The 25,511-nt window shown below is 40.6% G+C and overlaps 1 protein-coding gene across 2 annotated transcripts in view; it reads left to right on the plus strand.

Moving 5' to 3' along the window:
* The window catches only part of LOC117822872 (myelin basic protein-like), a 111,275-nt gene that overhangs the window by 18,200 nt on the left and 67,564 nt on the right, over positions 1-25,511 (plus strand). For both annotated transcript variants that reach the window (XR_004633268.1, XM_034697804.1), the window contains exon 2: positions 11,532-11,590. Coding sequence is in view for 1 of the 2 variants with exons in the window: in XM_034697804.1 (XP_034553695.1) it covers positions 11,546-11,590 (45 nt within the window). In the remaining variant the exon portion in view is untranslated. The remainder of the gene's footprint in view (positions 1-11,531; positions 11,591-25,511) is intronic.

Genomic DNA, 25,511 nt, shown 5'->3' on the forward strand with positions numbered 1-25,511 from the left:
ACATGCTGGGGTCAGGCTGGGGAGACGGTCATTAAACCACTTCACTCTCTGTATAAACAAACCTTAAAAATATTGGACAAAAAAACAATACAATACCACCACTGTAGGATACTGGAGAAACATCATCTTTTGAGCTTTGAGAATTTTAAATTGTATTCAAATGTGTGTCTTGTGTATAAGATTTTAAATGGCTTGGCCACGCCTCCGCTGCGTCAATTTATCAACTTTCGGTCAGTGGACTCCGTTAAATCAACAAGAATCTCTTCGTTCAGAAATTGCAATGTGCCCTTTCGCCGTACTGCCTTTGGGCAGTCAGCTTTTTCTGTGAAAGCCACAACTCAGTGGAACACCTTACCGGAGGACATTAAGAACAGTGAATCTCTCAGCAGCTTCAAAACCAAACTGAAAAGTCTGCTAAAGGACACTCAACACTGCAACCACTGATTTGATACTTTTAACTTGATATACATACTGTTTGTTTGTTTGTTTGTTTGTTTGAGTGTGTGTGTGTGTGTGTGTGTGTGTGTGTGTGTGTGTGTGTGTGTGTGCGTGCGTGGGTGCGCGTGCGCTTGTGTGTGTGCAAGCAAGTGTTTTTACAATGTGATGTTTTAATTGTGACCTGCCAAGGGACTGCAGATGTAAATTAGCTTTAAGCTAACTCTGGTACAATGCATCAGATGGTGACATTTATGTTAAATATTGTAAATGGTCCCTTTACAAATAAATTGAAAAAAAAAAAAAAAAAAAAGGACACACAATCTGTGGACACACAGTCATAAAAGTGAAGGCGTGGACTGCAACATGTGGATTTACTGCAACAAGCGAACTGAACAGAAACATATTTCAGACTCACAGTGTCCAGTTTTCTGTCTACTCCTTCTTATCGAGAAAAAATAAATTTTGATCGTGGTCAGGTGTCAGCTGGGAGCGAAACTGGGTCATTATTAGTCCGGCGGCGGCGGAGAAACTAAGCACTCATGGAGACCTGTCACTCAGCTGCAGCCCCTAGCTGAGCGTGCGTCTCCACTGTGAGCAACACCTTCAGTCAGCTGATTCTGAAACATGCTTTAAACTTAAAACACCTCCCTGATAGCTGAACCAAATATGAGACCACATGATGTTTCTTCCACCTGATAGAAAATCAAAAGAAAAACGTGTTCGAGTACGTTCTTAACAATCAATGAATCCATACTCGATGAACTGTTGACATCCCTAGTAAGTACAAAGTAAGTTGCAAGAATCCCACACACTGTCCAACTCACACATATATAAGAGTTCAATTGCAACTTTTCGGTGCTGGAACTTCATCAGGCAAACATAACCCTAACCTGCCCTTCCAAGTTGATGCCAAAGCCTTTATTCTTTAGTACAAAGTAAAAAATGAACAACAGGCATCATGTAAGTGAAAAACATTGCACAGTGAAGACACTTAAATTTTGTACCTGATGGTAAAATATAGTCCATATAAGTGCTATTCATAAGGGAAACAGCTCTACGTCTACCTCTACACCTCTCTGCAGTTTGCCTCAAATATACAGCATTTAGCATCTTTTAGCTTACTGTTTTGCTGTTTTGTTTTGAACTGAACATGCATGGCCTATGTAGACAACCCGACATTGTCTGAAAAGACGTCTCTTGCATTATCAGGGCAGTAGCTATTGAAAGCAAGTGAACATGAAACAGATCAAACTGATCTCTGTACTTAAGCCACAGTGAATTAAGCTGAGAAAAGAAGCTATCCCGAGTACATGGTTGGAGTCACATGTGTCACGGGGTGTACAGGGCCTCCGAGCGAGGCAGGGGTGTCGGCATGACCTCGAAGCAGGGAAGGGGCTCCGGCAGGACCTCAGAGCGAGGGAGGGGCCGGAGATGATGTGGGGGGAACTTGTCCTGAAAGTAACAAATTCTTTTTGAATAATCTAAAGGTTTGAAAAAATCCGCTGGGTCCTCTTTTGGCCTGTTCATTCTGTCACGGATATAGAAAGGAGGGGGAGGACCCAGGTGCAGATTTAAAGGGGACATATCACGCTTTTTTCATCAATATATATTGGTCTAAGAGGTCCCCAAAACATGTCTTTAAAGTTTATGCTCAAAAAAACACTTTGAAATCAGATTTTGGTCTGCCTGAAAAGTCCTCTTCTTCATTCCTCCTCAGAACACTCTGTTTTCTCTCTGACCACGCCCCCTCCGGAAGTGGATGTGCCTCGGCTGTCCAGCACGTTGATCTAATGTTTACATGTTGGCTGAATATACACGGCTGCTCAGAGATCGCGTTACTTCAACCCTCTGAATCTGATCCTGACGGAGAGGCGCCTGTAGCAGGACCTTTCTGAACGATTGGTCATAGATTTAGTGTTTCTTGTTGTTTTATTTATCAGTATGTAGACGTGTGTCTTGGTACACAGCTACGAACATGTAGCTATGTGGCTATGCTAACTAGTGCTAGCACTTATCCATGATAAATAAAAATCATCCACTAGATCTTCAAATCTGCAGACGTGGGGAGTAAAACCGACCTCTGCCAGAAAGGCAGCGGGACCTTTCTGAACCATTGGTCACAGATTTAGTGTTTCTTGTTGTTTTATTTGTCAGTATGTCGACGTGTGTCTTGGTACACAGCTACAGCTACAGCTATGAACATGTAGCTATGTGGCTATGCCAATTAGCGCTAGCACTTATCCATGATAAATAAAAATCATCCACTAGATCTTCAAATCTGCAGACGTGGGGAGTAAAACCGACCTCTGCCAGAAAGGCAGCGGGACCTTTCTGAAGGATTGGTCACAGATTCTGTGTTTCTTGTTGTTTTATTTGTCAGTATGTAGACGTGTGTCTTGGTACACAGCTACAGCTAGGACATGTAGCTATGTAGCTATGCTAACTAGCGCTAGCACTTATCCATGATAAATAAAAATCCTCCAATAGATCTTCAAATCTGCAGACGTGGGGAGTAAAACCGACCTTTGTGTTTATTAAGACAGCCTACAACTAGCATGCCTCCCTCCTAAGCTCCTTGTTAGCACACATTTGTGCAGGTAATGAAAAACAGAGGAGGGATTCAGTATTATTTTATACAGTCTATGGGCTGAACAAGCTCCGAGCTCTGACTCCGTGACAGACCGGATATTGTTGTTACGTAACAAAAACACTGAAGTCTGAAACGGCTCGTTTCACACACATTTACAGAAAGGTGGAGAAATCAGAACAGGGGCAGAATGAATTTTTTTCATTCTCGGGGGGTTTGTAGACATGCCAGGGAAACATATTTCAGGTAGAGAACCATTAAAAAGTCAATTTTGCATGATATGTCACCTTTAAAAAATAAGGAACTTTAATAAACTAAAAAAAACTGAATAAAACAAACTTACTTCAAAACAAAATCCACTGAACTCAAGAAACACAGGAACACTGGAATCAACATGACGCAACAGAAGCACAAAAGTACAATGAACAGGCCCAGAAGGGAGGAAACACAGAGACTACATAGACACAGTGGGTAACGAGTAAGGACACACAGGTTAGGACAACAAGGCACAGGTGAAGACAATCACAAAGGCAGGAAAACACAGGCAGTAACACAAAACTTAACACAAGAATATTCTACAAACTAAAACACTGAAAACCAACTCAAGACCACAGGAAAACACAGGTAACAACAAGACAAAACACCAAACACACAAGAACACAAAAAGGCAACAGATAAAACACAGAACATGAATCAATGAAGCTCACAAAGTAAAACCAGAAATCAAAGCCAGGACCCCACAAAGAAAACACAAAACAACAGCAACCCATGACATCGTGGAGCAGATGTCTGAGGATACATGATCTTAGAAACACATGTAGTAGAGGGTTCTTTTGTTAGCAACATGGCGTTAGCATGGATGTCTAGATAAGTAGCTAGTATGAACAGCTTCTGGACAAGAACTCCATTTTTACTCTGCTTAGCTCCAAACCGTAGACAAACAAAGTTAGCAACCATCTAGTAAACATTGCACCCAGCTACCCGGGAAGCTTCTAATAAGCCTTAGAGAGACAACCAAAGCTAAAGGGGAGTAATTGCTGCAATAACATTAGCTAGGAACATAGCTGCTAATGTTGCTGTGCTTCTGCTGGGTGAGTAATAAAGCAGTTGTTAGCTAGCATTAGCAGTGAAGAAAATGCGATTACAGAAAGCTCTTTTCTCTGAAGTAGCTAAAAGTTGACTAATGGAGCTTTAGAATAAGCTGGGCTATGCTTGTTTAATTTCCTACATTTATCATTTTCAAACATGGCTGCTTCTCTCCTTACACGGGCATCAGAACATCAAGTTTAAACCAGAGTTTGAGGCACTAACTCTGGTGTGAGGAGTTTTATGAATTAGTAATTGGTAAAGATGAGCTTTTGGGGTTATTGTATGCTAATTCTGTTCCATTGGGTTTTTAAAGACAGCTGTGAGCTATATTGTTGTTGCATACAATCTTTAATTTTTCACACTGATTTGCATTTTAATCTCACTCCCTCTGTGCGTCATGTCCAGAGAATAATGGATATAAAACAGCCCTCCATATTTACCGGAAATCTGTTTTCACAGTAGGCTCAGGGGACACTCTGTGTTACATTTAATTAACCCAACATGACCGTTGCTTAAGGAAAATAACGTGTTAAATCATGCTTTTATATGAACATGGATGCACAGTAAGTGATTATGATGGATTTATGTTTTCCCTCTTATTTTTCAAAGGCTTCATTAACACATTTTTGAATCCCTCAAACTGATTATCCTGTGGAAAATTGCCATTAGAGGATGTGCTTTTACTGACTAATTAAGCAGACACATTATGCATTCTTGAATTAATGAAACATTTTTTGGTTGGATAATTTCCTGCCTTCATGCCTGTGTATTTGTATATAATGCAAACACCTGTGACAATATCATTCTGGACCATGAACACATAGAATATGTTACCAAACTGCAGGGTTGCAGTATACAGAGTTTCCATGAAAAAAGCCATGAAAGGAATTAGTGCAGGCACCAAAAGATGATGAAAGCCTTTTATGATGGCTGAAAGAGCTCCTGAAAGCCAAAAAATGCTCAGTGTGATTAGTGAAAAGTAAAGAAGGTTGGTCCTTTTTGGAGGGGAGGTTTTTTCTTTGAGTGGTTGAAGCTAGCTGAGATTCATGCAATATTTAGCAGAACCATTTGTCAAGCTTTTTCAGACATGCGCCTCAAAAGACAGTTTCATTTGCTCCAGTTACGATCTCCAATGTCTCACATTTTATGAGTATGAAAATTCTTGTATGTTGGTTGAGTTTAGCTCACGCTGCTGAGGCCTCTCCTTATTTCACAGACACTTCTCACTTCCTCCACATGAAGAGAACTGAGCCTTTAGTACTCTGCTCTTCCTCCCTCTAGGCGAGTTCACCCTTCAGAGTATGTTGGTGCTTTGGCAGTGCATCTGTAGGCCGGAGTCAGTAAGCCTCCAGTTCTCCTGAGCTTGAGTCATACTTTGTCAAAAGCAAAGGCGTTGTAAAAGTGACCCAAGACACAATAGCTGTGCTCCTGTGAGTGTAGTCTTCTGACCTCTCCTCAAAGTGCCGAACACTACATGTCAACAGTCATGCATTCAAACAAACACATTCACTCTCTGATGGTGTAGGCTGTCAAGCATAATGTTGCCTCCCAGTATATAGCTTACTTCACATTTACACATAACAGATAGTGAAAGCTTTCAGGAGCAATTTGGGGGTTTCCAATCCAGGTGACTTTGAGATGAGGACCAAAGGAACTGAGTGTTGAAATTCCTGGACTTTTCATTTTTAGAAAAGTCATTGCCCTCCTAAGCCACATCCACCCCTGACAAGTGAAGATGCACTTTTTGAAGAGCCTTAAGAAAAGCTGTAAATAGCAACTGTTTGTTACCTGTTCCTCTTCTACTGTGTATACTGGCAGATTACAGCCATGCACAAAACATAGCCTTTACCACCAACTTCAAAGGATATATGGCGGCGTGACTAGTTTTGTTTACTGGCTCCAAACCAGTTCATTGAGGCCGACCTGATTTAAAGTTGTATTCTTTCTTTCTTCTTTCTTTTCTCACTTAACATAAAAACAAAAAGCAGTCCTCCAAGTGTAAAAACATCAGTGTCAGTACTCCTGTTATTCATTTGTTGGTGTGTGTATCGTGCAGTTACAGTCAGTGAAACATCACTTCTATCTTCTAAATGACTTCTGTTAATAAAAGATATCACACCATAATGCTGATTTGAATTAAACACTCTTTAAAATTAAATAAATCTCTGCATCATCATGCTCCTAATCAATTTTTGTGCCAAACATTGCTGTCTTTTTTTTTTTTTTACTCATATTTTCCTCATTTATCCAACACTGTGTAAAAACTTGAAGATAGACTATAGTTTGATGTCACATGTTGAGTGACATGCAGCACCTTTGAGAGGAGTAATAATAATAATAATAATACATTTTATTTATAAAAGCGCTTTAAAAGGTTCCCCACGCGCTTTACATGAAAATACAATTATACAATAGGAAGCAAAAGGAAAACAGTGCAAAAAAGCAAAGAAAAGCAAGGCAGCAAAATAAAACAAAACAAGAAAAAAAAATCAATCAATTCTAGTTTAAAAGCCTTTGTAAATAGGTGTGTTTTGAGTCCGGATTTGAATTTGGTGAGTGAGGGAGAGAATCTGAGGTGTTGGGGGAGAGAGTTCCAGAGGGTGGGGGCAGCGACAGAGAAGGCCCTGTCCCCCCAGGTTCGGTGCTTGGGTTTGGTGAGTGGGGTGAGGAGGTTGGCGTTGGTGGAGCGGAGGTTGCGGGAGGGATTATATGGCTGCAGAAGGTCGGTGAGGTAGGAGGGAGCTAGGTTATGGAGGGCTTTGTAGGTGATGAGTAGGATCTTGTACTGTATTCTGAAGGGGATGGGAAGCCAATGGAGGTTCTGGGGGACTGGGGTGATGTGGTCTCTGGAGCGGGAGTGAGTGAGGAGGCGTGCAGCTGAGTTTTGTATGTATTGTAGTTTGTTGAGGAGGGTGTTGGGTGTACCGTAGAGGATGCTATTGCAGTAATCGAGTCTTGAGGTGATGAAGGCGTGGATGAGAGTTTCAGCTGCTGTGAAGGAAAGGGAGGGGCGGAGACGGGCGATGTTTTTGAGGTGGAAGAAAGCCGTTTTTGAAATATTGTTAATGTGTTGTTGAAAGTTAAGTGACTGATCAAAGATGATACCAAGGTTACGGATGTGGGTGGATGCTGAAACAGTGGATTTATCAATAGTGAGTGAGAAGTCTGGGCAGGTGGAAGTGAGGGATTTTGGGCCTATGATGAGAATTTCGGATTTGTTACAATTGAGTTTGAGAAAGTGTCACGCTGTGCACCATGGGTATTTCATTGCTATTATAATCGACACGATAAACTGTAAGAGGGAGAGGACAAAGAGGGTAGTGACAGCTTGTAAGAAGTCTTTGTAAACCAAGGGGTTTCATTCAGAAGTGGCGATACTGGGTACCAGAGCATACCCGCCCATTAAAGCTCTGAGTAAATTTAACTAATCAAAACAGTCTGTTATTGCCATCGCTGCCCCAGCTCTCCTGAACTCTCCCTGAAAACATCTGCAACTCTGACTCTCTTCACTCATTTCAAAATCAAATCAAGATCTACCTCTTCAAAAAAGCCTACAACACCTGATCTCTACTACCTCCCCATCTCTGTGTATATTATTTAATTTTATTTTTATTTCATGTTTTGTTTTTTTTCTATTGATTTACTTTTTTTATTTGAGCTTTAATTTAATAAAAAAAACATTATTAACTTTTTTTTATTTTTGCACCTCATGTAAAGCATCTTTTAGTGCCTAGAAAAAAAAACTATATAAGTTTTATAAATTATTATCATTGTTATTATTATTATTATTATTATCATTATTATTATTATTATTATTATTATTATTATTATTATTATTATTATTATTATTATTATCATTATTATTATTATTATTATTATGATTATGATATTACACGTGTGATAGGATATTTGGATGAATGTTTAAGATATTACTTTATTGATCCCCAGGGGGAAATCCTGTAAATTATATATTATCTTTATATATATAATAAGTATAAAACACATTTATAAAATATAACTATATACTATCTTATATACTATCTTATATTTATTAGGGATGCACTGAATTCTTGTCTGAAACCGAAAACTGAAAATGAGGAAACCAAGGCCGAAAACCGAAACAATGAAATAAATTATTATGCTGATTATTAGTACCTTTGCATTTCTGGCTCTGACTGTGTACTAACCTCACTAAAATCAAGGATCTCATTGAACATATCAGACAACGAGGGTGCGTTCCCCTCATCTGGTTCAGAGAGACTGTTCTCCTTCCTTCGCTGTGCGCTTCTCTGTCTCCAAGCAGGTTGTCCGCATCCATCATCCTGGATCATTTCTCGTGCGCGCTGCTTTATTCCCACATCCAAGTAATGATCTTTATAACACAGATTGAGTACAGTCACAATGAAGTGCAGAGGATTTGAACAGATCTCAGTGAAAGAGTGTACTCTTCATTGTTTTCTCTCCGTGGTCCGTCTCAACCTCTTTGTTAAGAAGACGCTTTAGTGCTGAATTAAAGGAAGAATGGATGAAGACATGTTGGACCTTATCCAGAAAAGCACGCACTGGCCGCGGTTTTTACTTACGTCATCACAACATTCTGCTTCGGCCGTGTTGTTTCGGTGATAAAAGTCTTTTGGCCAAAAACTAAAAATGCACTTTTCAGCCGAAGATTTTAGGTGGCCGAATTATCGGTGCATCCCTAATATTTATCTCTGTGGTTGAACTCTCTAACACACCTTTTAGTCAGATGACACAGCAGCTGATAATGGTGAGGATGAGACTATTTTTAAGAAAGCCCCAAAGCAAAATAATATGTCAAGAGTTAAAAAAAAACTAAACAAGCTGCATCATCAGCGGTGGAGAACTGTATCTAATTTAAAGATGACACTAATGAAGTAACTAAAAATCACAGGCAGGCGCTGTTACCTCTGGGCAAAACAGACCATCTGCACCAAGTACTCTAATGAGTCTAAGTCCAAAGCATGGAAGAGTTTTGCACATACAGGGAGGGAGTGTTTAGTAAGACAAGTCCTGAGTGAGAACAGATTGATACACTTCTGATAATCTCTTGTGTATTTCTTTACCCTTATCTTAGGTGGTATGAAAGATGTCTAATGAAATCTGGTTATCAACTATGCTCAAACAACAAAAACAACAAGGTGATGACAAGAAATAAGACAAGAAGACTAGCAGGAAAGTAAAAGTATGTGTAAGATCGTCACCTTAAAGAAATAAAATAACATCAGTGTGTTAAAGCTGTAAGAGGTCATGTTTTTCATATTGACTTACTGCACTTCTCTAAAGTAGTGCTTGTTTCAAATCGCTCAGTTAGTTGCTTTCAATACTGCTGTGGTTAGGGCTGGCTCTTACTTTTTACTATCAAGCTAAGAGCATCAATGACACTGACAGGTAGTGACAGGACAGCTTTTACCTTAATACTCAAGCAGGCTAAACACACACATTAATGTGTTTGTGCCTGACCTGTAAAAGGACTTAGCGCAGTGCTAAAGTACACAGATCAGGACGAGAGCAGCACACCTCAGAATTAAATGCTTCTCTCTGGGTGCTTATAAACTCCTGGACTCAATTTTACAAGCACATGTGTGTTGCCATGGTTGCCATATGGGTCACATAATTGTTCGCAACACAAGGCTCCGGCACAAACAAGTACTAAATCATCCCTGAAGAGGGAATTGTGATTACATGAATCTAGTGGATGTTCTGGTTCATTTTGTGCTATAAATAAGTCTTTTAGGGTTCGTGTTTGTATACATTTTCTGAAACATTTGAGGAAAGATGAAAATTGAATGACTTTAAAATGCTCTTAATACAATTAAATCTCAATCAATCAATCAATCAATCAATCAATCAATCAATCAATCAATCAATCAATCAATCAATCAATCAATCAATCAATCAATCAATCAATCAATCAATCAATCAACCTTTATTAAAATAGTGCAAAACATCCAGTCCAATCTTACAGACAGGACTCAGTCTGATCTCATCTTAATCCACTATGAGCAGAGCACTTTGCAGCATTTAGCAAGTTACAGTGGCAAGGACAAACTTCCTTTAACAGGCAGAAACCTCCAGCAGGACCAGACTCATGTTAGACACACATCTGCTGAGACTGTGTTGGAGAGAGGGATAGAGGGAGATGAAGAGAGAGAGAGATGATGGAGGAGACAGATAGTAGTAGTTGTAGCCTGTGGGTTGTGCAGCAGAACGTCTACGGCAGCAACTCAGAGGAACCCACGAGACAAGGGAGCTCAGGGACTCCAGAAAGGCCTATGGTTAGTAACTTTGATGAGACAGGGAGAGTTAAAGTAAGTGACAGGCAGAGAGAGGAGAGAGATAGGATCCCAGTGTGTCAGTCTAAAGGTTGATTTATACTTCTGCACCGAATCGACGGCGTATTCTAGGTCCAGTACCTACGCAGATGCCTACGCACGTAGCTGAAGTGCACCTTCTCCAAAATGTAACTACCTGTAGAATCGACGCGGACCGCAAGCCCTGTGATTAGTCGGCTTGGGGGCATTGTCTTTCCTGTATTTACAGCACTTCTGGGATCCCCTCTCATCGTCCGTGTATTTCATCTCCTCCTCTCTATTCCTCATGTAATCATGTCTGTATGATAAACAGCAACATGTATCAGCTGTAGATTAACAGAACACACTCTGAATCGCTATGGAAAAGGAAACAGAGATCGTAGCGGGACCACACTGCACTCAAGCGTTCGACGCACAAGTATGTGGTGCTCATGTCTGTGTCAGCCCCTGCTGCGTAGGGGCGATGCATAAGTATAAATCAGCTTTAAGCCTATAGCATCAGGGAGGGTGTCAGCCTCCCGGACCCAAAATAGTGTAAAAATAATTCATTAATAGTTGAAGAGGTAAATAAAATCAGGTATCTGGATAGAGCAGGACATCAGTTGTTACAGGGCAGCTGTGTCTAAGAACACTGATCGATCCCCGGCATGCAAATCCTGAATGAGACATTCCTAAGTGTCCTTGAAGCCAAAGTCGCGCCCAGGGAATGGGTTTCATTGTGTGACTGTATTAAGTAATGGTGGACCCAGCACAGTGCTGCCATTAGCGTATGAATGTGTGTGAAAGGGTAAATGTGACATGTAAAGTAATAGTGCGGTTCAGTGATTTGATCAGTGCTAGAAAAGCCAGTCCATTCATCATTTACCACTAACCATCTAACCTTAAAACACCCAAAGACCTGAATGATAAAGATATATATAAAATAAAGTACATACATTCCTTTTTTAGAACTGAATATGAGCAGGGAATCTCCTGTGTTTGTGACGGTGTGCAATGCCTCAGCTTCACACAGTGACCCAGATAAGGAGGAGTGTGTAACCCACAGTCTTGTCCTGGTGTTAACTCATCCTCTGTTTCCTTTACAGTCTCTGTCAGCAGCATGGGCCAGCATCTAGTAAAGAGGGAAACACCCGCTGACAGCAAGGTAAGACTTCACACTGCAGCTCATCTTATGTCTTGTTTTGTGTGAGTGTGTGTAAGTAGGTCTGAGAACGAAGCATGTGTGTGAGGCTTTGAACCTTATCAGAGTGAACACTGGCCTTTATCAGCAGGACTTTGAACTCTGCTGCCAGGCTTCATCAGTCATCCTGCTTTTTTTTTTTACCTTCACTGAGCTGATGTTGTTAATATTGCTGGCTTTTTTCCCCCCTCTTGAGCTTCACTGCAAAAAGACCACTATATATGCGCATCTTTCAGATGTGTGGAGTGGTACTGCATGAGTAATGCTCCATCTCATCACTTCATAAGGAGATATCTGTAGAGAGTGGAGGAGGGATGAGGAGGCGAAGCATTATTGGATGACCTTGCCAAGAGGATTTTATGGGTTAATATCCATCCATTATTTTTCCCTTGAAGGGCAGAGTTTCTGAAAGCGCACTTTTTAAAATCCGCTTTTTAGAATTCTCAAGAGATTGCAGAGATATTTTTGCACTCTGCATCTCACACCATCACTTCTCTGCAACTGTTTGCAACCCTTGATGGAGCTGCATTGCCATGGCAGCATCTGAAGCATGATGTGTCTAAATGGCTCCTCTGGTGCGTCCACAAGCCTTCGCTCGTCCTCCATGACAGAACCCACTTAAAATTGAGAGAGTAAATACATGAATGCTTGAATATACCCTCTCCATGTGTGAATCTCATTAAAACACAAACCTTGGTCCCAGGGTCATCAGGATTTTGTTTGGCTACTCCTACAATTGTTGATTCCTCAGTGCTCTTGCATCTTGTATCCCTGTTCAATCAGATGTTCTGCTTAAAACAGCAAACTGGATTCAAGTCTCAAACAGCAGGACAGTATGCTGACTCCTGGCTCCTGCACAGTTTTTTCTGCTGCTCCAGGACTTTATTCTGACAACAAGTGACGACAAGATTATAAAAAAAGATCTAAATAACTCTGGATTAGGGATGTAAGGATACACTCAACCCACGATTTGAATGGAATCCGGATTTTTGGTTCACGATACTATTCACTCACGATTAACAGAAAACTGGATTGAATTCAAAATTTAAATAACTATTATTATATTTCAATTCTCAGATATGGACAGTTGCAACATATATTTGTTCTCTTATATTTCTTTGTAAACAAAGTCATCCTTTTTCATTTTGAAGGTGTGTTGTAACTCAAAATTAACCACTGCACCTTTTCAGCACCTTGTAAAAAAACTAAAATGACCGTACAAAAATACCTTGTTGTAAAATTTCAGAACAATTATGGAGAAATGGAAAGTGAAAAATTCCCAAATGAAAGTATTAAATATTAAAACAAATAAGGTCAATCTCTTTAAATTAGGGATTTAAATTTCAAGTATTTTCCTTTGGAAATGTTACAGATCAATTATCATTTAATCATTAAAAAAACATGAATGTTTTCCATGTCAAAAATAATTACAAATGTGTTTTTTCCCCTAAATCAAATGTTCCTTCATGACACAGTGTATATTACTGACAGTATTAAACAGCTACAGATCATATTGAGGTGTTCAACATGTTAACATGCTGAATATCAACGTGAGGAGCAGGCTTATAAATAATCTCGTTGGACGCATGGTCATAGAGTGAAGACTCAGACTACAACATGTGGATTTACTGTGACAGGACAACTGAACAGGATCAGATTTTGGACTCAGTGTCCAGTTTTCTCCTTCTTATTGAGAAAAATAAACATTTAAACGTGGTCAGGTGTCAGCCGGGAGTGCAACCGGGTCAGCATCAGTCCGGCGGCGGAGAAAAAAAAGCGCTCATGGAGACCTGTCACTCACATAGACTGTAAAAAATATGGACGTAGGATCCGTGACGTCACCCATCTGTTTCTGAAGAGCTGTTTTGAGACCAATCGGCTGCGGCAGCCATATTGCTTCTGTCGAGCCAGTGTGACGTAAAGGGGCGGGCTTTGAGCCTCCTAGCCAACAGCTGCAGTGTTCCTGCAGGCAACTGTGCCTCTCATTGGAAGACTAGTAATCTCAATATCTTCGAAATCACCGAATTAGAAAAAAATTCTCCCCCCTCACAGTGAGAGGACATCGAGAAATTAGCTATTCAGACTACACTCATCTTTTGTACCAGGCTGTAAACATGTTATTAATGCTGCAAAGATCGTCTTTTCCCCATTCATGTGTATGTGACTTCCGGTACTTCCGGAGCCAGCCTCAAGCGGATCCTCGATGAACTGCAGCTTTTAACACTTCTGCATTGACTCATATTTTTAGACCGGAGGTTGCTGCTTGGTCACTCAGCTGCAGCCCCCAGCTGAGCGTCTCCGCTGTGATCAACACCTTCAGTCAGCTGATTCTGAAACATGCTTTAAAGTTAAAACACCTCCACTCAGTGAGTGACGAGAGAGCAGCAAGAGACTTCATGATGTTGAACAAGCAGAGTATAATACAGATAGCGCCTTCTACTGTTTTAAAATAATATCCAGATACAAATGTTGTTGAATCGATTTTAATCCACCCTTATTTATATCGATTTCTAACTGTCCTGTGACATATCCTTACATCCCTACTCTGGATGTATCAGGATGCTTAAACTCTTGGCTTGAGTGAATGTGTAGTGTGTATATAAGGGGTGGAAAGATTCATCGAGACCACATGAGAAAAATCCTTTGGTCATCAGCAAGCAGCAGCACAAACGCACCTGAATGTCAAACACTGTTTTCAGCCACGTCTCAGTTAAGTCTAACACAGGACTTCCACTAGATCTGTGTCCGGTCTGGCTTTGTGTTCTCTGGTCAGTCAACACCCACTGGTGAATCAATGATTATCTGACTCCTCTCTTTATCCATCTTGTATTCATCGGCCTCTGAAAAACAATCTGCAGATAATACGGAGGGTTTTATTCTGAAAATGAACTGGATAGCAATGGAGCAGATCCAGTGGGAACACAGTGACTAGAATAGAAACCTATTGATGGTGTTTGATTTGAAAGAGGTGCGACTTTTGTCAAAATCAACTATTTGGACCGTGTTGCAACAGGTGGCTGAAAAGCTTTCTTTGCTTTCCAATGAGCCACATTCCCTTTTGTTTGTTCTTTCAATTGAGACTTTGGACTTTGAAGAGTTACATGTTTCCACTTTGAAACTGCACACTGTAAAATCTTTTGGATACTTTAAATATTGGTCATCAAAGTACATGTGATTAGTGGAGAAGGAAAGGGTATATGACACAGGGTTCATACGGGTGCTTGAAATCCTTGAAAATGCTTGCATTGTAATGTTGTGTTTTCAAGGTTTGAAAATGCTTGAATTCTGGGTCTACGTTCTTGTCAATGCTTGAAATTGTAATCATATATATTTCACAATTAACATCAATCTGACTCAACAGATCCATTCAATGGAGAGAAGTAAAAAAGTCAAATGTAAAAAAAGTAACTGCTCTCTCCGACGGGCTGGTGTGTGTGACATGCTGGTCTGTTGTCATGTGTGACGTCGCCCCCAAGAGGACAGTGCGTAGACAAGATGTTGGGAGGCTGTCGATTCAGTGAACGTTGGCTGGAAAACGATAAATATAAACTATGGATAAGATGTGGAGCAAACCCACATGTTGCCTGCTGCAAAGTCTGCAAAAAAGAGATCAGACTTTGCCCTATGGGAGAGTGGGTGCTTTCCAGTCATATGAAAGGTCAGTTTACAGGTACCACTTTAATTAGCCTATTATTTGTTTATGCTACCCTCCTGTTTATGCTACATGCTAGACATGTGTGATGTAGAAGCACTGTGCCATATAACATGTAGGTGGTGTGATGTAGAGCCACTGTGCCATATAACGTGTAGGTGGTGTGATGTAGAAGCACTGTGCCATATAACCTGTAGGTGGTGTGGTGTAGAAGCACTGTGTCGTATAACATGTAGGTGGTGTGATGTAGAAGCACTGTGCCATATAACATGTAGGTGGTGTGATGTAGAGCCACTGTGCCATATAACATGTAGGTGGTGTGATGTAGAAGCACTGTGCCATATAACCTGTAGGTGGTGTGGTGTAGAAGCACTGTGTCGTATAACGTGTAGGTGGTGTGATGTAGAAGCATTGTGCCATATAACCTGTAGGCGGTGTGATGTAGAAGCACTGTGCCATATAACATGTAGGTGGTGTGATGTAGAAGCACTGTGCCATATAACATGTAGGTGGTGTGGTGTAGAAGCACTGTGCCATATAACATGTAGGTGGTGTGATGTAGATGCACTGTGCCATATAACATGTAGGTGGTGTGATGTAGAAGCACTGTGCCATATAACGTGTAGGTGGTGTGATGTAGAAGCACTGTGCCATATAACATGTAGGTGGTGTGATGTAGAAGCACTGTGCCATATAACATGTAGGTGGTGTGATGTAGATGCACTGTGCCATATAACATGTAGGTGGTGTGATGTAGATGCACTGTGCCATATAACATGTAGGTGGTGTGATGTAGAAGCACTGTGCCATATAACGTGTAGGTGGTGTGGTGTAGAAGCACTGTGCCATATAACCTGTAGGTGGTGTGATGTAGAAGCACTGTGCCATATAACCTGTAGGTGGTGTGATGTAGAAGCACTGTGCCATATAACATGTAGGTGGTGTGATGTAGAAGCACTGTGCCATATAACCTGTAGGTGGTGTGATGTAGAAGCACTGTGCCATATAACCTGTAGGTGGTGTGATGTAGAAGCACTGTGCCATATAACATGTAGGTGGTGTGATGTAGAAGCACTGTCATATAACATGTAGGTGGTGTGATGTAGAAGCACTGTGCCATATAACCTGTAGGTGGTGTGATGTAGAAGCACTGTGCCATATAACATGTAGGTGGTGTGATGTAGAAGCACTGTGTCATATAACATGTAGGTGGTGTGATGTAGAAGCACTGTGCCATATAACCTGTAGGTGGTGTGATGTAGAAGCACTGTGCCATATAACCTGTAGGTGGTGTGATGATCTCCAGCAGTCGTACCCCTGTCTCACATGGGGTGTTTGTAGTTCGGGTTAGGTTATCACATGACCGCGGTCGATCGGCGACAAGTCTCGTCTTAAAGTACCGTGTCGTGTCTCAGCCGGCGGCCGCGGAGTGGAAGGCTCTCCTGCTGGATACGAAGGCACGACACAGTGTTTCCCATCAATATTGCCATTTTGTGTGTGCATGAAAATCTATCACATAATGCAATTTACAACTGCTTACAGTACTTGAAAAGTTTGAAAATTTACTTTAAAAGTCCTTGAAAATTACTTGAATTTGACCATGAAAAAAGTGTCCGAACCCTGATAAATGCTATTTATAATCGTGTATGTTTGTGTGTACACATAATAATGCTACCTTACATTTAAGAGCATAACCCCAGTGAAACAGTCAGGCTCAGCCCCTGGCCTTGATGTCGTCATGAAACAAGAAAAATGGACGCCCTTTGTAGGACAAAAAAAAGAGGGCTTACTTATCTTACCTTTAATAAAAACATTGAGCTCTCTCATACTGCTTTATTGTAGCTTTAACTTGTGTCTTGGGGCAGTTTAGTGCTTTGTCTCAAACTGCATCATGGGCTTTGCAAAGCCCTTGAAGTGAGACGTACAGAGCTTAGAGCTTAGATTTATGTGCCAGTAATAATGACTTTTCTTATTTATCCCTGTCAGACTGACAAAGTGAGACATCTAGGCAGGTGTGTGTGATAAAGATTTACTTTTCACACAATGGCAGAAGGCCATTAGAGTTAGCATCATCTTTTGTCTCATGGCAGGAAATAAGCACAAGGTTTTGTTACTTGATGATGAAATGAAACATTGCTCTTTTTAATCATCTTTTTTCTCAGTTCTATGAAGTAAAAAACAAAAATACTTTATTATTGACTTGCATCAGACTGGAGCTGCTTGCATCACACCAAATCAACTGCATGGAAGCGCTTCGTATCTTAATGAATGAGTGGGATCATAGCTTCTGTATCTTGATTCAGATCAGATCATTTGTAAAGACAGGATGCACTCCATTGTAGATCTTTGCTCTGGTACACTATAATGAATACAATTAGATATGAAAAAAGTCTAACAATCTTGCAGCATATTAAGTGTAATTTGCTTCCTTTTCTTTTATAACAGGAAAAGTCATCAAGCACCTCACAATAGACTATTTTAATTTACTGAGAAGCGAGGTGCTCCAGGGCCTTCTACTTGGCAGAGAGCGTCTGCCTCTAATTGTCCTGTAATTTCAAAAATATGTGAAAGAGGTTTTTGACAACTCTTTCTGCTTTGAGTGCAGAAATTACCAACCAGACGCTGTTCCTGCAGTGTGACAAAGGATCAGGATTAAACTAGGACAGTAGTGTAATTTAATGAAATGGTGTTATTACCCTGAACCTTACTTAAATCCTGTTTGTCACAGCTTTTGGGTATATATGTAGGCCAGTAAGAGCTGGACTGTAAGTAATGAAGAGGTTCATAGCTTGTTGTTTGCAGTCTTGACCTCTGACTGTGAGCACAGAGATGTAGATGGAAAGAAAAGAGAAATATGGAAGATAAAAGCCCCTTAGCATGTGAGGCTGTAGGCAGCGGTGAAAGAGCTGCTTCCTGCCTGTGGTGCCTGTAATGGGTGGAGTGATCCTGCGACGTGCCGGGGATGAGGGGAGCCTAAACCAGCAGGGAGGCTGATGGCTCAGCCCACAGATGATTTGTTTCCTTTGCCTGCCAAGCACACTCAGGAGAGAGGAGAGCAGGAAGGAGAGAGGTGGATTAATTTGTGTAGTGTGAAGCTTCCAGGAGACGTGTCAGGACGGCGAGTCGCACCAAATCTGCATTGTTTATTTGCCTTTTATAATGACTTTGATTATCTCTCTGGGTCAACCATTTGTTCTTCCCTTTTTGGCTTGATCATTGTGACATAAAAGTCAATTTAAAGGTCTTACCAAACAGCCGGTTGCCATAGCGACAGTGAAGCAGGAACAGAGCGTGACAGAGTAAGACTGGTTGTGTTTAGCTGCTGTTGTCTGAGTCGTGATCCTTCTCCCCGTCCCTCATCATTCCAGAAAGGTTGAAATGTACCCATACCCTCCATAAACAGCTGCTCTGACAAAAAACACTTTTCTGGTGGTCAGACATTTTTAAGCCACTGATTTTTTACCGCCTCATATCACACTTGGATTTGCCGTATGTCAGCACTGGCCTTGCTCCTAAATTTGGTGTTGTTCCTTGAGACAGGCTCATGAACTTCTTACTTGTTCCAAAATGCAAATATGGCATGAGTTCATCTCTGTTTGTGGATTCTGTATAAAAATGCTAAATTTGTGGGCATGGGACTGGATGTTGGTATCAGAAGTGTTCTGATCCATGTTTGTTGCCCTTAGTGACTAGTGTCTCTGCAGTAAGGATGCAACCATCAAAGATTTTGGTGGTACGATTGTTATACATTCATTAATTTTACAACACTTTTTGGGGCTCCTCCAACAGAACATTTTGTGTGCTGTCCAAACCCATTATTTGTATTATGGTGTATTTTTATGCACCTTCTTGTCATGAAATTGTTTTTTAAAGGGTAACTTGTTTCATTTAAATGATTTCACCCTCAGACTGACGAGGCCCAGGGGCAGTACAGGAATTGGCCGGAGGTGGCTGCCTTTCTCTTTTGAGAAACCGTGCAGGTTACACCAAACAAAATGTACTGAAACACTCAGTGTAGCAGAGCCTTTAAAATTAAAACAAGGTTAATAGTGAAATCAGCTAGTTCCTCCCTCTTCTGCAATCCTCAAACTCAATGCATTTAGATGTGATGCATTTTTATAAGCAGATACCTGCATAAAACTGAAACCAACAGTACTCTCTCAAAAGTATTTTTTCAACCCAAACTTTAGATCCTGGGTTCTCTAACAGCTTTTTCTTCCTCCACTGGCAGCACCCTTTTCAATACAAAACCAATGCAGTTCAGCATTTTCAGCACTCAACAAAAATGCCCTTGAAATTAGCAGTTTTTTTTTCCTTGTTGCACTCACAGTGGTCTCTATTGAAAATGGTTCAACATTCAGAACCCCGCTGTGCTTGTTAATGTCACTTCTCCAAAAAGTTCTGCCCCTCTCCAAGAAGAGGCAGGACTTCTGATAGCAAGATGGTGAACAACAATGGTGGAGAGCTGGTAGAGCTGCTGCCTAAGGCTGGGAGGCCATTCCTTTCCATTGCTTTTTACAATCTCTTTGCAAAATGTCAGAATACAGAGCAAAAACAGACTTCTAAAACTCAAGTGAAAAACACTTTAAAATTGATGTAGTGAGTGCTGCTAGCATTAAATACAGATTTTAGTGGACACAGGTCCATGTTTTTGCTTTTCAAATTGCTAGATGGACTGTAACACATTAAATCCTATCCAGTTCGCAAAAAAACTCAAATCACTGTACAAAAATACCTTGTTGGAACATTTCAGAACAATTATAGAGAAATGGAAAGTGAACAATTCCAAAATGAAAGTATTAAATATTAAAACAAATAAGGTCAATCTCTTAAAATCAGGGATGTAAATTTTAAGTATTTTCCGTGATCGATCTTTGGAAATGTTAACGATCAATTATCATTTAATCATTAAAAAAACGTGAACATTTTCCATGTCAAAAAATAGGGGTGAGCCCGACTAAGGATTTGCTTAGTTGAATCTGATTGGTCAGATTTTGCCCATAGTCGATGAGTAGTCGAATGTTTGTTGTTTTTCCTTATTGACCCAAAGTCTGCATGATGGTGACCGCATGACAATATTACACATAACCCTTTACAATTAAGAGACTCATAGCTTAAAGTAAAGGGACAACAGAATATTATAAGTATAAAACTTAGATTTTTTAAATCTATATTGCAAAAACAACAAGGTGATGAAGGAGAGAAAACTCAAATAAGGCCACCATCAGTTAAACATGGAACAACGCTCCACTATAGAATAAGGAATCAGGAGATATTTAAACAGTGTTCACACAGAGGAGAGCAGCACTGTGGAGGGTAGTTTGTCCAACTTAAGACTAAACATTTGTATAATGTTCAAAATCAAACCTGAACCAGCTAAAGGGTTTTTAAATCTCTTAACAGAACCTTTTAAAACAGTCTTTCATCACGTCTTTGTCCACTTGAGTCTTTTCAAACTGTACGTGAGGAAAACCATCGTGTGTACGGGCAGAAGTGTGCTCCTTGCTTTGTTGACTGTAAATCCTGTCTTTGAGAATATCCTCTCTGATGGTGTGGAGGTGGATGGGATGCTGTGGATTGTTTTTGAGGCTTCAGACAGCTTTGGGTATCCCTCCTGGTTCTTTTGGCCCCGTACAGTTTTTGTGTGGTCCGGTAATCCTTGATCTCACAGCCCTCTTCATGAAGCTGCTCCTCATCTTCATCACTAGTTTTTAGGATCAACTGAAGTTTTATTTCCTGACATTTTGAGCTACCATGAACGTAGAAAGATTTAAAGGCCAGCTGAGGTACGTCTGCTCCACAGGTCCCCTCTAGATGGGAGAGTCCACCTTTAATTACCAGGGGAGATTTAATTACCACTTTAAGGAGATTTAACACTTCAAGAGCTGTTCTCAGAATTACATTAAATAAGTTTATATTTATATCAAAATAGGCTAAATGAGACACTATTTTTACAGGAAACAGGAAAAAAATGTAAAATTAGACATTGAGCACCCCCATGGTTTGAATGGAATGATCCACGTTTCATATGCAAATATTCGACTATGAGTTTGGCAGTCGACTGAGACTCGTTAGAACAAATCGTCAAATATTCGACTTTTTGGGGTCACCCCTAGTGGACACAGGTCCATATTTTTGCTTTTCAAGTTGCTAGATGGACTGTACCGAATTGAATCCTATCCAGTTTTCAAAAAAACTAAAATCAGTGTACAAAAATACCTTGTTGGAAAATTTCAGAACAATTATAGAGAAATGGAAAGTGAACAATTCCCAAATGAAAGTATTAAATATTAAAACAAATAAGGTTGATCTCTTAAAATTAGGGATGTAAGTTTCAAGTATTTTCCATGGTCGATCTTTGGAAATGTTAACGATCAATTATCATTTCATCATTAAAAAAACATGAATGTTTTCCATGTCAGAAATAATTACAAATGTGTTTTTTCCCCTAAATCAAATGTTCCTTCATGACACAGTGTATATTACTGACAGTATTAAACAGCTACAGATCATATTGAGGTGTTCAACATGTTAACACGCTGAATATCAACGTGAGGAGCAGGCTTATAAATAATCTCTGTGGACGCATGGTCATAGAGTGAAGACTCAGACTACAACATGTGGATTTACTGCAACAGGACAACTGAACAGGATCAGATTTTGGACTCAGTGTCCAGTTTTCTCCTTCTTATTGAGAAAAATAAGCATTTAAACGTGGTCAGGTGTCAGCCAGGAGTGCAACCGGGTCAGAAAAAAAGCGCTCGTGGAGACCTGTCACTCAGCTGCAGCCCCCAGCTGAGCGTCTCCACTGTGAGCAACACCTTCAGTCAGCTGATTCACATGAAACATGCTTTAAAGTTAAAACACCTCCACTCAGAGAGTGATGAGAGAGCAGCAAGAGACTTCATGATGTTGAACAAGTGGAGTATAATACAGATAGCGCCTTCTACTGTTTAAAAATAATATCCAGATACAAATGTTGTTTAATCGATTTTAATCCACCCTTATTTGTATCCATTTTTTACCTTCTTGCGATATATCCTTACATCCCTACTCACAAATAAACATAGTGCAAAGCACAGAAAATGAAGCCTTGGTTTTAATTATTTTATTGGTAGAAGCTAGCTGTCGCTCACAGAGGCTACATCATCATCACATGATAGCCAATGGGTTCCAGATTCACCATTTTCTATGATGCTGAAGAACAGAGTGAAATACTATGAATGTATTTTATTAAAATACCTAATTATCAGTTTTACTAACTTCACTAGAAGTAAAATAAATGTGTTTTTTTTCAGCCTCTGCCATTTTGGCCAACCATCAATGCTCTATCTATCTACAGCTTAATCAAGTCACATTTTCAAATCTTGTCGCAAAGCATTTTGGGAAATGAAGTTCATCTTCTGCAGAAGAGGAATTAGGAAGTATGCAATTCATTTTGTGTGAAACAGGAAATAACTAACGGAATTAGAATGACATATTGAGCTGAGTGAGATAAATTGTATTTTAAGTGTATGTATGGATTCATATACATTAGACCCTGAAAAACTAAGGGTATCTGACAGCCAAAAAAACAATCCCAACTGTAAGAAGGGACTTGTTTGCTCTTTCATCATGACCCTTCTTGAACACTAAACCTACAAAGTTGGTTTATTGAAAAAATATGATTTCACTTTGAATACTTTAAAGAAAAGGCTTCAAGGATGAGAAGTCATTTATAAAAACCAAGGAATCATCAGAACATCTGAGGCTATAAAATACAAAGCGGGAGAAGGACTTTAAAGTTACAGTAGCTCATGTTGTAATGAGATTTATCCTCAGAACACTGTGAGGAGGAGTCTCTGTTTTTTCATGGGGAGAAGGTGCAACTTCTCTTTTTCACTTTTTGCATGGAGACTTTGCCAATCCATCTTGGATGCTTCTTTGTGCCTGATTGTAGTACACTTTTGTAACTGAAGTCTCCAGATGAGGGAGCTTGAGCTCAGTTTGTAGACCTCAGCCTTCACAAGCTATCACCTCCAGCCAATTAGAGCGCAGTATGTACTGTGACCAGCCCAGCAGGACTGTTCTTGTTTCTTCTGTTTCTCTGTGTGAGATCTGAATCATAACTTTCTTTCCCCACCCCCAGTCTCATGTACTTTGTACTTTTCATGTTTCTACTGAGAATATCATTGCATGGCTGAACCCTGACCTGTTTTGTTCACAGAAATAAAGCTCAGATACACATTTTAGTCAGAGATGTATGATCACATCTACAATGTTAGAGCAGGAAACTGGCCCTATGAAGGAAGAGCTGCAAAGGGCTCACTATTTCATAATAGAAAAATGAATGCTTCATTTCCCTTCCATCTCTGAGGTGTGGACTGGATGAGACTCTAAAGCCCCAGCTATCACCAAACCACAGAGAGAGGGAAGAAGTTGGATTTCTTGAAAGCCTCACATAAGCCAAATCCTAAAAGGTGTTCAAATGGCTGTACTCTCCTTCCCCTCTCAGCAATCCAACAAAAAGCATACTTTGGCAAGTTCAACCCCATCTACAGTCATGGCCAAAAGTTTTGAGAATGACACAAATATTACATTTTCACAGAGTCTGCTGCTTCAGGGTTTTTAGCTGTTTTTGTCAGATGTTTCTATGGTATAATGAAATACAATTAGAAGCATTTCAGAAGTATCAAAAGCTTTTATTGAGAATTACACAGAATTCATGCAATAAGTCAATATTTGCAGTGTTGACCCTTCTTTTTCAAGACCTCTGTAATTCTCCCTGGCATGCTGTCAATCAACTTCTGGACCAAATCCTGACTGATGGCAGTCCATTCTTGCATAATCAATGCTTGGAGTTTGTCAGAATTTGTGGGTTTTTGATTGTCCACCCGCCTCTTGAGGATTGACCACAAGTTCTCAATGGGATTAAGATCTGGGGAGTTTCCTGGCCAAGGGCCCAAAATCTTAATGTTTTGTTCCCCGAGCCATTTTGTTATGACTTTTGCTTTATGGCAAGGTGCTCCATCATGCTGGAAAAGGCATTCTTCATCACCAAACTGCCCTTGGATGGTTGGGAGAAGTTGCTCTCGGAGGACGTTCTGGTACCATTCTTTATTCATGGCTGTGTTTTTAGGCAAGATTGTGAGAGAGCCCACTCCCTTGACCGAAAAGCAACCCCACACATGAATGGTCTCAGGATGCTTCACTGTTGGCAAGAGACAGGACTGATGGTAGCGCTCACCTCGTCTTCTCCGAACAAGCCTTCCTCCAGATGCCCCAAACAATGGGAAAGGGGATTCATCAGAGAAAATGACTTTACCCCAGTCCTCAGCAGTCCAGTCCCTGTACCTTCTGCAGAATATCAGTCTGTCCCTGATGTTTTTACTGGAGAGAAGTGGCTTCTTTGCTGCCCTCCTTGACACCAGGCCTTCCTCCAAAAGTTTTCGCCTCACTGTGCGTGCAGATGCACTCACACCTGCCTGCTGCCATTCCTGAGCAAGCTCTGCACTGGTGGTGGCCCGATCCCGCAGCTGTAACACCTTCAGGAGACGGTCCTGGCGCTTGCTGGACTTTCTTGGGCGCCCTGGAGCCTGTTTGGCAACAATTGAACCTCTCTCCTTGAAGTTCTTGATAATTGGATAGACGGTTGACTGAGGTGCAATCTTACTCGCTGCTATAAACTTCCCTGTTAGGCCCTTTTTGTGCAATGCAATGATGGCTGCACGTGTTTCCTTGCAGGTAACCATGGCTAACAGATGAGGAACAATGGTGTCATGCACCATCTTCCTTTTAAAGTGTCCAGTCACTCAATCATGACAGATTAATCGCCAGCCTTGTCCTCATCAACACCCACACCTGTGTTAATGTGTGTGACACCTGTGTGTCATTGAAATGATGTTAGCTGGTCCTTTTGTGGCAGGGCTGAAATGCAGTGGAAATGTGTTTTTGGTGATAAAGTTAATTTTCAAGGCAAAGAGGGACTTGGGGCTGATCACTCCTCATAACATTCTGGAGTATATGCAAACTGCCATTATAAAAACTGAAACAGCAGACTTTGTGAAAATTAATAGTTGTGTCATTCTCAAAACTTTTGGCCATGACTGTAGGGCCTTGGTATCGAATCCGAGGGTGGAGCGGAGCTAAGGCAGCAACAGTTTTGAGGCAGTGTTTGAAGACTGACGACTAGGCAACAACAAGGACATACAATTTTTTGACATTTCCTGTTTGCTCAACTAAACTAGATCTGTA

Source organism: Notolabrus celidotus, chromosome 12 (genome assembly GCF_009762535.1).
Source record: "Notolabrus celidotus isolate fNotCel1 chromosome 12, fNotCel1.pri, whole genome shotgun sequence".
NCBI lineage: Eukaryota > Metazoa > Chordata > Actinopteri > Labriformes > Labridae > Notolabrus > Notolabrus celidotus.